This window comes from Haemaphysalis longicornis, unplaced genomic scaffold (assembly GCF_048455015.1).
Source record: "Haemaphysalis longicornis isolate Haplotype H1 unplaced genomic scaffold, Haemaphysalis longicornis Haplotype H1 scaffold_7, whole genome shotgun sequence".
NCBI classification, from domain to species: Eukaryota; Metazoa; Arthropoda; class Arachnida; order Ixodida; family Ixodidae; genus Haemaphysalis; species Haemaphysalis longicornis.
The window spans coordinates 33,209,760-33,225,396 of NW_027526422.1; the positions used below are offsets into that span (position 1 = coordinate 33,209,760).

A 15,637-nucleotide genomic window follows, 5' to 3' on the forward strand; every position below is an offset into this window, starting at 1 on the left:
AAATCCCATATATTTAAAAGCTCGTTATATGGCGTACGTGATTATCCCACAGCATATTTTTTTGAGAAAACAACACCAAATGTTTTGAAAGATTTAGCTATTTCAACGGTTTGTGAATTATAATAGCAAAGTGGACTGCGTGAATGTATTGATCTATTTTTCGGCCGGAAAATTATGGCCTTAGACATCGATGTATGCTTACTTCTAACAAGTTAGCATCTGACCAAGCGGCTTGTTTTTCGAATAATGCGTTCGCGCGGAAAATATATGTGGGGATTCCCCAGACTGAGAAATGCTGGTATCCTCCGCGTAGATAACAGAACGACCGTTGGCTTTCAGGCTTACAATGTCATTACTCATTAATATACGGGTTAAATAATAATAGGGCTAAAATACCTCCCTGAGGAACACCCAAAAGGGTAGGTCTTGTAGTGGAGCTGACGTTATTCACTTAAACGTACTGCTTCCTGCATGATAAATAAGACAATAAAAATTAAAGCTTGTGGGCTAGATGGTCCCAAGCGGGTCGTGTGGGTCACGGGATGTTTCCCCACGTCCGGAAATGACCCATGATGCCCCAGAGAGGTTCGCGGCGTCCACGAGGGACCCGCCGCGACGGGTTCGACTCACCGATAAAGGTGACGACAGGCTCCAAAGGGCCAGGACGAACCAGGGGGTTTATTGGCCAAGTAGTACAACGCATAGCCAACGCCAAGACAGGGTTAAGAACTACACTGTACCGACGCGCGTCCTGAGGCCCCCGCCCGACGGGCGGCCATGGCCGAGGTTGCACGTGGGCACGTGGGCCGCTGCGCGTCCGAGCAGGGCCAAAAGCAGGCCCCGGCCGAGCGGCGCGGCAGCGAGGAGACGAGCCAGCCGTGGGACAAGCAGCGCCCCGGTTATCCGGCTCCGATCTCCTCCATCCCCATCTCCCCAATCCGTGGGACAAGAGAGCCAAGAGCGAGAGAGGTTCCCGCGAAACGCCCGCGCCGCGCTTATAAGGCTTGGGGAAGGGGAGGCTAGGATGCTGGGCAACGAGGAGCGGCCGCGCTGTTCTAACTCATAAAACAGTATTTAACGGTTTATCCGGTTGAACGCTTCACTGAAATCTATAAGGATTCCGATGGCAATATTTCTCTGTTCAAAATTATTTAATATATTCTTTTTGGTTGACGAACGCTAGCTCCGTTCATTTACCTTTTCTAAATCCGCATTGACAATCTGTAATCACACTGTGGGAGTTGAAAAATGTGTCGAATCTCTTCATTTTCTCAAAAAGCTTTTGAAAATGCTGGTAAAATGATAACGAACCTATAATTCCAGAAATCATTTCTTATAAAGAACTGTTACTTTTGCCAGTTGTATACTCGAAGGAAAAGTGGTGTTCTCTACACATATATAGAATATATAAATAAGCAGAACCGCAATTGTGTCGATCACGTGCTTAACAGGTCGAACTTGAATATTGTGGGCATCACGACGTCAACTATTAATTATTATGTCTGAAAGCACAGATATGATTTCGCTTTCGCAAGCGGGACCCAGGAATATAGTGTTAGGGCACCTTTGTAAGGAACAATTAGGCTTATTCGTGACCGGGGTAGATTCAGGAGTGAGGATCGCGTTGAAAGCGTCAGCGATGTATTCAACCCCAGTGTATTCAACCCTATTACATGTAATTTTACCCAAAGGTACATTGCGGGTGGATTTCTCAGCCTCCACAGTTGATAAGGTCGGTCGAGGGATTCAAATTGTTTTTTATAAAAACGATTTCTTGCATTCCGTATGTCGTCAGTTAATTTCTTTGTTTTTTGAATTCCATTAGGGTATTGGCATCTCTCAATTTGATGAAAGATTGATATAGCCTGAATTTTCTTACTGTACAAATCTTGTGAAATACAAGGTTTTCTTACTTTGAGATTTTCTTGGACTCATTGACAAAGTGCTCGCTTAAATCTTGATAAAAATTGGCATGAATATTTTATATATGTTTGCGTCTGATTCAGTGCACACGTTACTCCAGTTCACTGAGCAAAGATCTGCGCGAAAATTCTAGAGGATTTTTAACAGCAGAGCTGTTCAAGCTTTCAGTTCCGCCATGGAGCGTTACCAGACAACTCAGCCCAGCCGAGCGCACGTGAGCATGCGCCTCGTGAGGAGCGCCCGGCGTCGTCCAGGCTTGCGCATGGGCTTGCGCCACGTGAAAAGATGCAGAGGAAAAAGCCGCCCGCATCTTCCCATGGGGGGAACTGGAGTAAATGCGTCGCATCTACTCGAGTCAAGCAAAGCGTCACGTCAAGCGAAAGCCAAGCAAAGACGCCCTTGACTGAATTCCGAACGCGCGCTCCGCCGCTTATATACGTTGAGGGGACTGCGTAAGCCGGTCCCAGTCGACGACGTTGGCGTACTTGTAAAGCGGCATGGACTCTAGGTGTTTGAGCCAAGCGCGGATGTTGCTTCGCCGGAGAACGGCACACCGGTTATATGCGCAGCGCGCCCGAAGGAGAGGAAACCGCGGAAGAGAGAGTACTGCACATGCGCCGGCCCCAGCGCGTCTGCCGCGGCTATGACGCAACACAATCCAACACAATCCACTTTAATCCAATCCAATGCCCCTCGCGAGAGAGTGTTCGAATCCAATCCAATGCCCCTCGCGAGAGAGTGTTTGCTATCGCCTGGACTCGACGCGCATGCGCAGTGAGCGTGCGGACTACGACTACGGACGTCAACGCGGGTGACATCGTGAGTTACTGAAATGCTCTGCATTTAAAATACCGAGCGCTCGTGAGCGTGCGCCACGTTAAGAGCGCCCGGCGTCGGCAAGCTCGACCTTCGAGAACTCTATGCAGCGCGTTCGTGGCGTGATCTCTCGCGTGCAGTTCTCCTCGCCAGTTCACGTGCGTTCGCGCCTGAAGTGAGGAGCACAGACGCCGAGATGGCGAAACCGGTTGCCGCGCGGGTTCTAGCGCGGTCTAATGCGGTCCACTTTGGGAGAGATGTGACAGGCGACGGACGAAACGATCCGGGCCTGCCAGTCGTGGAGAACTTTCAGCGACAAGTTCGGAAATCCATGTGAGGTGCACCAGCCGGGGAGAGGGCGGAGAGAGGCCGCCAGCTCCGCTGCTTCTCTAGCCTTGCACCACTAGTGCAAGCTTTTTTGTTGTAACCCATTGAGTTTTGTATACATTACGTTGTCTACGCTTATTGATAGGTTTGTTGCATGAGAGATAAATGTACATGCGGTCACTGAGATCGCAGCATGGAAGACCAGACCGTACAATGGAGGAGCCAATGATTGTCATAAATAAATCGATGAGCGCTTCCGTCATCAAAGTGATACGAATGGGCACCTGAGATGTTACGTGAATATCAAAATATTTCAATAGCACATCAATGATCCCTTTGTGAATTTAAGACCTATGCTTTGTATAATACATAAGTGTAGTAATGACTTTGCTTTGTGCTATTTCTCTATTACGATTGTGCTATCATGCTTAAATTTGTGAACAGACGTGTTGTTATGTACGCTGTAAATCGGGTGGCTGAGTCCTCTGTCAGGCCACGTTCGCCTTTAGTATCAGCCTCCCCTTGGTTTTTGCCAAGAAATAAAAAATCAAATAAAAAGAATTTGTGCTAACCGGGGTACTACGCAACATGTCTATATTTAGGTCACTCCTTATGATGGCGTCATATTTGTGCAAGTAATGTAACTAAAATGAGACTCCATAAACTCCAGGAAATAAGGAATATACCCTCTGGGTGGTCTGTAGAACACAGTCATTACTGTGTTGTAGGTTACTACCGACACACCTTCAACATTAGCATCGATATGAAAATACTCTCCTATCAAATCAAATTTACCAGATTTACAGCTATTGCTAAGCAGAATACTCACACCGTTACCACGACATGCACTTCGATTCACAGTAAAAGCAGAAAATGGGGGTATCGAATATCAATATCAGAATCTAACCACGTTTCTGATATCATTATTGCATCAAACAAAAGTACGAAGCTAGCTTGAGTACACTTAAATCATCGTACTTGTTATTTAGTGACCATGCAATTAAATGAAAACATTTGAATAAAAAGACACAGCCATTGTCTGGGTTCAGTTTGTTTAACTTCACAAGGTAAGCCGCATCGGTCTGAAGCCATAACATAGTGAAGCCTTACAAATTGGATCATAAACACAGTCGTCATAGTCATTTTTATATACATGAGGCGCGGCAAGCTCCTCACCGGTACCATTATAGACACCTCTCTCTCTCTCTCTCTCTCTCTCTCTCTCTCTCTCTCTCTCTCTCTCTCTCTCTCTCTCTCTCTCTCTCTCTCTCTCTCTCTCTCTCTCTCTCTCTCTCTCTCTCTCTCTCTCTCTCTCTCTCTCTCTCTCTCTCTCTCTCTCTCTCTCTCTCTCTCTCTCTCTCTCTCTCTCTCTCTCTCTCTCTCGTCTGCACCGAAGAACGGTTACTGACGATGCCGCCCGTTCATTGCTTACAATGCCACTTGCACGCCACCCTGTGCTTTTAAACCGAGGCCAAGTTATACTGATGTCCCCTTTATTATTGTGCCCTTTCTTACCAAAGCCTTCGTATGTTAAGAAGCATGTACCAAATAAATAAACAGGCAGTGAAGCGTCTTATGTGTTGTTTTATTGCCTTGTTTAGCGAAGTAATTGCTTTAAAAAAATGTTCCCAAACACAAAACTCCATTGAAGTCTTCTTCACCCCGCTCTGAGCGGGTGGTGGTGGCGTTAATGATTACGATGGCGATTCGGTGGCGAACGCACGTAGGGACATACAAATCTTCGCTCGGGCCCAGGCACACATTTTAATTCACAATGAATGTCAATGGATATCCGAGGAGGTATGTATGACACAACGCTGTGTCTGCCTGCACTTCCCCCACTTTGCTCCCCTTCTGCATTACCGCTATAGCATATATGCTATACCAGCTTCCTGTTAATGTTTTAGCATATATGCTAAAACATTAACGGGAAGCTGGCAAGGACATAACGATGGCTATACCTTCAGTCAATCCGAATACAAGCAAACAACAGATCAAAATCAAGTGGCTTCTCTCAGAAAGACTTACAGCAAAGAAGATACAGGAAGAAACCTGACAGAATCGACGACATGCGCGAGCAAAAAACGCGGTCAATAACAATCCCTCGTTCATCCAAAAGCGGCTTACGCTGCATATTTGCACGTACACCCGTCGATTGGCCGCAGCCACCGCCACCTCGCGCTCATCCAGGCTAGGGTTTGTCCGGTAAACTCGTCACTCCCCGCAATGCTCGCGTCCGCCGCCGCACGTGCATGCCTCGAGCAGCGACGCCCTGACGTTACGAGTGCACACGAAGGCCCACGCGAACAAGCGCGGGACAAACACACTTAGCGCCCAATGTGTTGATCGCGTGAGCCACCGGAGGAGTGCCAAGAGGTGCCGGCGTAAGCCACCTTGCGCGGCGAGCGATGGCGTTTGCTTCTTCACCGGCGGCAAGAAGCAATTTGCTGTACACACGGCCGAAGCGTGAGCGTGGATACTTCGGGCCCAGCAAGCCGCCTCTGAGTGCAGCGCAAACACGTAATAAAGGGACTCGCAGAGAGGGACGGAACGTGTTGCGCACAATTCCGGCCCAGAGAACGTGGTGGCGTGCTGGCTGACGCCTCAGGCGCCGAAACAAATGGGCGTCGACACGCTGGGCTGATTAGGCCGCGCGGCGGCACCCGTGGTACACACGTGGTCGACGAGCGGGTCCACTTTTGCGTCATCGATGCTGACCACGACACGCGAGCTTCATTCTTGGCTTGTCTCTTTCTTCGTTTTGTTCGTGCTGTTCTGTAATCTCTGATATACGCCGTATTGACACGCAATGTATCGCCTGTTGGAACAAATGCCGAAGAAACACGGACGCAATGCGCGTGTTAAGCCTAATTTTACATTTTTAACACGAAAGTCTTTTATTCCCGGATACAGAAAGATTTAGCTGACGTCATATCCGTCACGGAAGTAACTCCGGTACACCGAAGAAAGCGGCCTGTAAAGGGTGCACCCCTGCAATTAGGGTCTTCTTGCGGGGAAGCAACCTTTAGTACTAGAGAGTACATTATGCTTACGGTTGTTCGTTATCGGGTTTTATATTTTAACATGAAAGTGTTTTGATGATGATGGTTGGATGTTAATGGCGCAAGGCCAACTAGGGCAAAGAGCGCCAAAACAGTGGTTAAATATGAGAGGTGAGAACGTAGACACTGAAATCAGTAAGCAAGAACAATAGCAATAGTAAAATCAATAAAAGACAGTGAGAATGGCTGGTGTAAAAGGCCAGGTTGTGATGGTGCGTGGCATGAAATAAAGCTTTAAAAAACTACGCGTGATAGGAAATGAGATGTAAAAACTTGATGTCACTGAGAAACTTAAAAGTGCGTTGCACAGGAATCACGGGATCATCCGCAAGAAAGAGTGCTGGGTGTAGTGGAATGTGTTGTCTGTAGAGTTGAGGGAAGTGCTTGCGTCTTGTTGTCTGGAGTGCTTTGCATGTAATGAGGATGTGAAGTACGGATAGGCCCTCCCCACACCTGCTACACAGGGGTCTTGGAGATCCAGTGAGCAGATGGGAGTGTGTCGCGTGTGTGTGGCCTATCCGTAATCTAGCTAGGGCAACTTCAATGAATCTGTTGTGTGAGTCACTAGTGTATTGTCCTAAGTGTGGCTTTATTATGTGTAACTTGTTGTCTGTCTGTGTATTCCAGTTGGCTTGCCATGTTTTGCGAAGGTTTTGTCGGATGTGTGGCTTGAGGTCAGTGTAGGGTATTGTTGTTATGTCCACTGTGTTTGCAAGTGCAGCAGTGGCGGCCATTTCATCTGCGGTCTCATTCCCTGCGATTCCAGCATGGCCTGGAACCCAGCACAGGATTAGTTGAAAATTATTTGCATATATAGACATTATGAAATTAAAGACAAGATTGACAATGTGGTTTTTCCTGGGTCTGTGTGAAGACATTGCACGCACAACGCTCAAAGAGTCTGTGAAGATGACGGACTTAGGAATTTGTTTTTTAAGAATGTGCTGAACGATGAGTAAGATGCCATATGCTTCTGCAGAGAAAATAGTGGTGTGTACACTCATGGTTCTGCAAGCAATAAAGTTGGGACCATGAGCGGCGCACGACACTGTTGTTGAAGTTTTCGAGGCATCGCTATAGAATTCGGCACATTTATATTTATCCTGAAGCGACAAGAAATGCTGCAGAATCGCAGCTCTCGGAACCCTGTTTTTATCTATTTCCATAAAAGAAACATCACAACAAACAGGCTGCAGTTGCCATGGTGGTATAACATCAGAAAATGATGATGATGTACAGACATCTAAAAACCCAACGGAAATACCTGAAGCTTCCTCTCTCACCCTCAGAGAGTAGGGAGAAGACACAGATAGACGATTTGAGAATAGCTGGGTTGTAGATGTATCATTGAGGACAGGTTTAAAAGGATGGTTATTCAATGATGAGACCTTAAAAGCATATAATAAATCTATGTACATTCGTTGATGTTCCAGGCACCATTTGTTACTTTCAGCGTACAGACTCTGGGCCGGGCTAGTGCGGAACGCACCACACGCAAGGCGCAGGCCCAAATGGAGAACTGGGTCAAGCATTTTTAGTGCTGTTTTTGATGCCGACCCATACACAACACTACCGTAGTCTAGCCGAGACCCGACTAAGGCGGTAAAGACGCGAAGAATAAGTTCTTTGTCTGCACCATACGACTGGTGGGAGAGGACTTTGAGAATGTTTAGTGTTTTCAGGCATTTATGTTTAAGTTGTTTGATGTGTGGTGTGAACGTGAGTTTTTCATCAAATATGACACCTAAAAACTTGTGCTCCTTTTTTACAGGGATAGAAGCGCGATGAAGGGTGATCTCCGGGTCTGCCTTAATCCCGCGCTTGCGGGAGAACACAACACAAGTACTCTTTCCAGGGTTCAGTTTAAAACCGTTTGTGTCTGCCCAGCCAGCAAGTTGGTTCACCCCAAGCTGGACTTGGCGTTCACAAACTGAAAAGTTACAGGACTTAAAAGATATTTGAACGTCATCCACATATATAGAACAGGAAATGGTTGGTGGCAATGCCTTCCGAAGTGAGTTCATCTTAACAATAAACAGTGTGCAGCTCAAGACACCGCCCTGAGGGACGCCATTTTCCTGCACGTATACATTCGAAAGGGAACTGCCAACCCTCACTCGAAAGGTCCTTTCCGACATGTAGCTACTGAGCGTGTTCAGAATGTTGCCGGAAACACCAAACGACTTGAGGTCACACAAGATGCCGTACCGCCAGGCCGTGTCATAGGCCTTCTCCATATCGAAGAAGACTGCTATACAATACTGCTTATGAATGAAGGCATCTTTTAGATATGTTTCCAATGCAACCAGTTGATCATTGGTGGATCTCCCAGCCCTGAAGCCAGCCTGGCAGCTGTCGAGAAGACCGTTGTACTCTAAGAAGTGCATGAGTCTCCTATTGATCATCTTCTCGAACAGCTTACACAGGCAGCTTGTGAGGGCGATGGGACGATAACTTGCGGGAGAGGAAGGGTCCTTCCCTTCTTTCAGAAAGGCCACTACGACGGCCTCCCTCCATGACCCTGGGAGGTGCCCCGAAAGAAATATTTTGTTATAGAGGTGAAGGAGGGTTTCAAGTGTGTCTGTGTGCAAGTGTTGAATCATAGTGTATGTAATGTTGTCTGCGCCTGGAGCTGAAGGTTTACAAGTACTAAGTGCGACCTTCAGCTCATGCAGTGAGAAGGGGGTATTATAAGATGAGGTCGACTTATTACTGTCTCTCAAGGACTTCTTCTCACAGGATGTTTTGTGTTTTATGAAAGTGTTGGTGTAGTGCGCTGAACTGGACACATGTTGGAAGTGTTGTGCGAGTGTGTTAGCCTGGTCTTCCAGTGTGTCCCCTGTTGTACTGACCAGGGGCAGGCTGTGTGTATGCTGTCCTTTGAGTTTGCGTATACGTGTCCATACCTTGCGTGTGTCTGTGTATGAGTTTATAGATGTTATGAATGAGCGCCAACTCTCTCGTTTTGCCTCACGGCGCACACGTTTTCCTAACGCCTTGGCCCGTTTGAACAAAATGAGGTTACCCGACGTGGGGTACCGACGAAGGACACCCCACGCCTTGTTCTGGGCCTCTCGCGCCCGCCTACAGTCCTCATTCCACCACGGCCTCCGCTGGTTGCGCGGGGCACCAGAGGCGTGGGGAATGGACTTTTCGGCGGCGTCGAGGATGTGCGCCGTGAGGAGTTGTGCGGCTTCATCTACGTGTAGGTGTGCTATGGATGTGTGGTGTAGTTTCGATGACTCTGTAAATGTGTTCCAGTTAGCTCGTGCTTCATTGAACCTATTATGGGAAGATGAACTGCTTGGGCCTTTACCTATATATCTAAGTGAGGTGGGGAAGTGGTCACTACCATATGGGTCAGTTCCCACACCCCACTCGAGAAGAGGAAAGAGAACTGCGGAGCCAATAGCCAAGTCAAGACATGAGTATGTGTTGTGTCCTATGTTATGATATGTAGGCTGTTTATTGTTGAAAAGGCATGCTCCAGAAGATGTCAGGAATTTCTCTATCAGGCGACCTCGGGCATCCGTCTGGAAGAGCCCCAAAGAGAGTTGTGAGCATTAAGGTCGCCTGTAAGGATGTATGGTTCGGGCAGCTGGTCAACCAGCGCCTCGAAGTCGGAGCTCGTACGTGCAACATCAGGAGGAATGTATATGGAGCATACCGTTATCAACCTATTAAATATTATTAAGCGTATTGCTACAGCCTCAAGGACGGTGTTCAAGGTGACAGGGTGGCATGCTAAGGATTTGCGGGTGATTATGGCAACACCGCCAGAAGAGTGTGTGCAGCCATCCCTGTCTTTCTTGTATACCATGTAACTATTCAAGAAATTTGTGTGTTTGGAATTCAGATGTGTTTCCTGGACACACATTATACTTGGCTGATTGGCATGCAGAATCTCATAAACGTCGTCAAGATTATTCAGAAGGCATCTGCAGTTCCATTGAACAATATTTTCTCTTCCCATTATTATGTGTTCAGAGCTACTGGAGTGTGACTATTTATGTAGGGTCTTTCGGGGCTTGGACTCTTGGAAGGGGTTTTCTGGCCTTCTCTACTGACCTGGACGTCGCAGCCCGTTCCTTCCGCTGCGATGAAAGCCGGAAGGGCTCGACGTCCATGTCATCATCTGAAGGCAAGGGGGTGCCCAGCGGACTGGGCCCCCTTGACGTGGTACCCTTTCGGGTGTTCTTTGCCTGTGCTGCCAGTGCCGTAGGCGTGGGGAGCACCACAGATGGCACAGGCAGTGAGGCGGGGGAGGGGTCGCTGCGACTGCCTCCGTCTCCATCTCGTCCGGGCCCTCGCGTGTGCTTCGGGCCGGTAGAGAGGGGGAAACGGTGGGTGCAGCAGCATCCCCACCGGACGTGGATGCCACCACAGCCGCTGCTGGCTCAGCGAGCGGTGCGGAGGCGGGTTGGGCTGCCAGAGGCAACCCAGGGGGGGGCGGGGGCGGGACCAAGTCCGACTCGCGGTACTGGGTCCCCGCCGAAACCAGACGCCGCTCCGCCCCCCGGCGAGCTGCGTCGGCGTACCTCCCCAGAGGGAAAGAGGCAAACCTCTTCCGCGCCTCTGGGAAAGTGATGTTTTCAGTGACCTTGATGTTAATGATTTTCTTTTCTAATTGAAACTTTTCGCATTTTCTGGAGTAGGCCGCATGTGGACCCTGGCAGTTTACACAAAGAAGTTGTTGCACGTTGCAGTTTTCGGCCGGGTGATCGTGTTGGGCGCATTTTGCGCAGGTAAGTCGGCCGCGACAGGTGTTTGTGCCGTGCCCGAACCGTTGGCACTTGAAGCAGCGCCGTGGGTTCGGGATGTAAGGCCGGACTGAACAACGGATGTAACCTGCGTTGATGAATTCAGGAAGGGTCGCCTTGTCGAAGGTTAGGATGAGGTGCTTTGTCGGTATTTGTTTATCGTCTCTGCGGATGGTTATGCGCCTGACCGCTGTTACGCCCTGACTACGAAGGCCCTCCAGCAGGTCAGCTTCAGATTCAGTGATTAGGTCATATTCGGAAATCACGCCCTGGGAGCTGTTTAGGCTGCGGTGGGGCGTGACTCGGATGGCCAGATCGGCGATGCGGGTTTGTGCAAGTAGTTTATCAGCCTGATCCTGGCTACTGACTTCAACAAGGATTTCACCGGTTCTTTGTTTTTTGGCTTTATATGATTCGCCGATGACACCTTCAAGAAATTTGGAGACGAGAAATACTGACTTTGAAGCAAGAGGGTTCAACTGGTCAACTGATTCTATTACTAAGAAGCGAGAGTAGTTGTTCGGTTTCGGAATACTCAAGTTGGGAAGTGGTGGGAACGAAACTTCGGTGCGGCCCCTTTTCGGGGGCCGATCACGTTTGGGGGGGGGTTTGGAAAATGCCATATGATACATTGGAAAGCAGGGAGACGGGGGTACTTTCTTCTTTGACCTTACCCTGGTAGCCAAAGAGGTCCCGGAGCTCCCTGCCTGGTGAACAGACAGGGAGCCCATCCGCCGGAGCTTGACCTGGGCTCCGACGGCCACCGTTCGTGGTTTCTAACCCTCCACCTATAAACACATCGCCACGGTTGGATCCAGCTTATGTTTGGGGGCTCGGGGTCCGCGGTATCGCCAGTACCGTCACCAAGATTGCTCAAGGTGCCCCGTGCGGGGACATGAAAGTGTTTTATGCCACGATACCCTAAGATTTGCCTGATGTTATATCCGTCACGGAAATGACGCCAGTACACCTCGGCCGAAGCGACCCGCCAGCAGGACGTCGCTCGCCAAGCACACCCACAAGACAGCCGCCGACCCGCAAATCATGCTCAGCTGCAGATTTTGCTGCACGTTTCACTTCCATGTTTGACTGATTCCTACACTAGGGGAATCAACCACAGTTTTTGAAGGCATTCACGTGCCCTGTAACGAAAGTTGCGCTTTCGTTTGTTGGTCCAAAAGCTTTAAATACCCGGGGTCCAAATACACCCGTAAAAGGAGTACTAGCCAAAGCTTATTCCCGGAATTTCGGTTTCGCAGGAGTCACAATACTAACACAATGTTGCATACCTGCGGAGCAGCAGATACCTGCTCAAGGCCCGTTCACACTTCCGACAGAGCGACAAAAGCCATAGGCGTGCGCAGAGTTCTCGATTAGGGGGGGCAAAGTCTTACCGCTGCGCCCCCCCCCCCCCCCCCTTACAGCAACTCCCGACCTCTCTCTTCCCACTGAAGGCCTAGCGGTCCGAACACTGTGCAAAGAGGGATGGTTATAAAATTTTTATTTCAATGTGGTGGAATTGCAACACATACAAAATATTTCTGAGCAGAAATTTTTACTTTAATGTGTTACATTGGCAAAATATGGGTCGATTTGGCGCCCCCCTTCAGATGATTAGGGGGGGGGCGGCCGCCCCCCCTGCCCCCCCTGTGCGCACGCCTATGACAAAAGCGACCGATGCGACTGCAGAGCGACGGTGTTCACATTTGCAAGCGACACAAGCGACGTCGATGACCTTTTCTTGCTTTTTTTTAGTGCATGTAGCTTGGAAGGTGACTTCATGGAAGTTTCGATTTCGACATCGCACAGTATCCAGGGGCTATGGCAGGATATGACGCCAGGAGCTTTCGCCTCATCCTTCGGCGTCGAGAGCGACGGTGCGATGGCGGCGACAAAACTGGTCGAGAACAATCGCTCTTGTCGCGCGACAAGAGCGATGCCGAGCGACAAGAGTGAGAGAAATCCTGTCGCTTCTGTCGCTTTTGGTCGCTCCAGTCACAAGCGGGAACGGGCCTTCACACAGCGGTGCAACCGTCATCACTGCGGCGACCCACACCCCTCTGAGCGGAATTACAGGAAAACCTCGTTATAGCAAAGTTTAAGCGGGGGGCTCGTAATTACTTCGTTAAAAACATTACCTCGTTACAGCCATTGTCCACTTCTACCAAAAATTAGCAAGTGAGAGGTTGTATACTTACCACCGAAACTCACCGCAGCTCGTGAAAACAAGAAAAAACAACCGAAAAAAAAAACAACAGCAAATAATCTTCACTTTATTTACGCCAAATGGCTCTTCCATGGTCATTGGAACGCGCACGAACTGGCGGCTCACTTTTCAGAGAAAAAGGCCCTGATAATTTTTGCCGCGTCTTGTTCAGGCGAATTATGGCTTTTAGGGGTGAAGTACCTTAACGCGGCCCGTCGGTGTCTCCTGTCGTCTTCATCATTTCATGTAGTCACGGTACTAAGGCACCGGGGAACTCATTTTTCAACGCCTCGCGCTAGAACGTAACGCGTACTAAAAGAACACACCGACACACTCGTTTTCCACCGTTTCGCGCTAGAACGCTTCGTGCTTCAAAGAAACGAGACGTTTACAGCAAAGCTGTATACCTGTACCCTCCAGCGGTTTCATCTCCGTAGGCAAAAACACCAAGGCGCCCAAATTCCCCGTTTCTTTTCAGCTGCACTCACGATTTCGAGTCCGTCCTCGCCGTCTTCGTGAGCGCCAAAGAAGCGGCCAACAGGTCTGCCGTATCCCATTAGAGTGCCCGGAGGAATATCCCGGGAGCCCGGGAGACCCGCACCCTCGCGCGTGTTGCCTGGCACTTGACGCCATTTTAACGCGCTGGAGTTGGCGGCCCCTAGCTGGCGGCAGTTTTGAATTACCGCATCCGGGATTTGACGGAACCTATCGCGCGCTATAAGACATTGACCTGACGAGTACCAAAATGGTCCGTAAATGCTCGTTGTGGGGGGAAAAAAATGTATGTTATACCCATTGCGAGGAAATTTTAGCTGTGTTAAAACGAGTTCAAAATACATGGACGCCCATGGGAATTTTAAAGAGAATTACGATTGCTTCGTTATATTCATTAGTTCGTTATATCTCGTTTCGTTATAACGAGGTTTTACTGCGCATCGGTACCATACCGCTATGTAGTTGCAAGCTCCCGCAAACGTCAATAATATACAAACGCCACAGATACTCCGCCGGGAAACCCGACAACATTGATGGTAGCGCCTTATCCGGAGGACCATTCAGCCGCGTTCAATAAGACATTAATGCTTTTGCGTTCAGAAGTAACTAAAAGCTCCCTGGTGTTTCGACATTTTTCCAAGTCCGCAGTTTGTTTATGGGCGTCCAAAAACGAAGATAAAAAAAATCAAGAACAATTTCTGCTATCACAAGCGCTGCGAAGTGAAGCGAAGCTGCAGGGTCGGAGCTCCCCCGAAAAAATCGTTTGAACATTTTGAGTTTTGGTCTTTTCTTCTCTCCGAAGTTACTGGAATCTGCGAGAACACGCGCGTGTAATTTCTATTCAGCCTTTCTCCTTGGATTGAACAACGCCAGTCCCACAGCAGCTATAGCCTTTGCAGAAAGGGGAACTCATCCCCAGGATTGAGGGACACGCGCCGCGGAAACCTGACTGCGCCCCTCTCCCGGCGCTTCGCCCGTCCGGGGCGTAACTGAATGGGGCAGAAAAAAGAAACGGCCGCCGTTTAATAACGAAGTCAGCTAGAAAAATCGACTCCGGGATATCCGTAGCACGGCTCTAGCGGCATGCCGTGGCAAAATATTGGGCTTGTACGACTAACGTACGAGGTTCCCGGGCCGTCTAAAATTTTTCTGCTGCGGCCTATGAGAAAAGGCTGGATTTCAGGTCGTTCCGCACTAGTTAACACAAAATTGTGGCGCTCAGAAAACAGATAGAAAAAACGACTCCCGGGTTTGAGTACTTCAGGTTGTGGGCTACAAACCTGTTATTGTAAATTTTTTGCAACGCTGTTTGTGTAGGTTCCCTGCAACACTTTTCATGCCCGGGGTGAGGCGTATCGCCACAAACTTCGAAAAACTGACGCTACGTGGCGCCCCCGTCCCCTCCTTTTTCCTGGAAGGAGTGGAGAGGAGGACCGTCTCCACCCGAACACTCGCCTCTCCTCAGCGGAACCAGGGAGGGTTCCCATCTGTTGTCGCTGAGAGTAACAAAGAGGCAGTCGGTAGTGTGCACGAGGACGAACAAGGCCTGCTCCGCTGGTTTATCCCAAGGAAGTGGGGGAGATAATTGCTGCCACTGGAAAGGTTTGGCTGACTTGACTGTCCCCCCTCCTCATTTTTAGATTGCGCAGAGCAGACAAAGCGTGCTCCCCTGGTTTTTTCGCGCGGGGGGGGGGGGGGGGAGGGGATGAGGGGGGGGGGGGGGGGGGGGGAAGACTTTCCAGCACAAGAACTGTGCCTGAAGGACCTTCGACGTGTCCACACGCGCTACTGTGTACAGTTTTTGCTTCTTCATTTTCTTTCTTTTTTCTGAGGTGGCAAGTAACGCTATGTTAGTACGGTGTCAAATGTGAAAATAGGTTATCCGCACGGTTTCCTGCAGTGATGCGTTAAATGGTGTAAAACGTATATGTTTGCGCGCAGGTATGCCATTTTGTCTTTTTTTACATACGGATTAGTATGAATGTATTTGTAATCTGTTTAGCGTTTTCTCTTCTTTTGCTGTATTGTGTTTTTCTTATGTATACAGG

The 15,637-nt window shown here is 49.1% G+C and overlaps 1 protein-coding gene across 1 annotated transcript in view; it reads left to right on the forward strand.

Moving 5' to 3' along the window:
- Positions 1 to 777: 777 nt before the first annotated feature.
- Positions 778 to 15,637, forward strand: part of LOC144146237 (uncharacterized) — a 146,642-nt gene continuing 131,782 nt past the window's right edge. The window contains exon 1 of the mRNA XM_077678201.1: positions 778 to 878. Coding sequence (XP_077534327.1) covers positions 778 to 878 — 101 coding nt within the window. The remainder of the gene's footprint in view (positions 879 to 15,637) is intronic.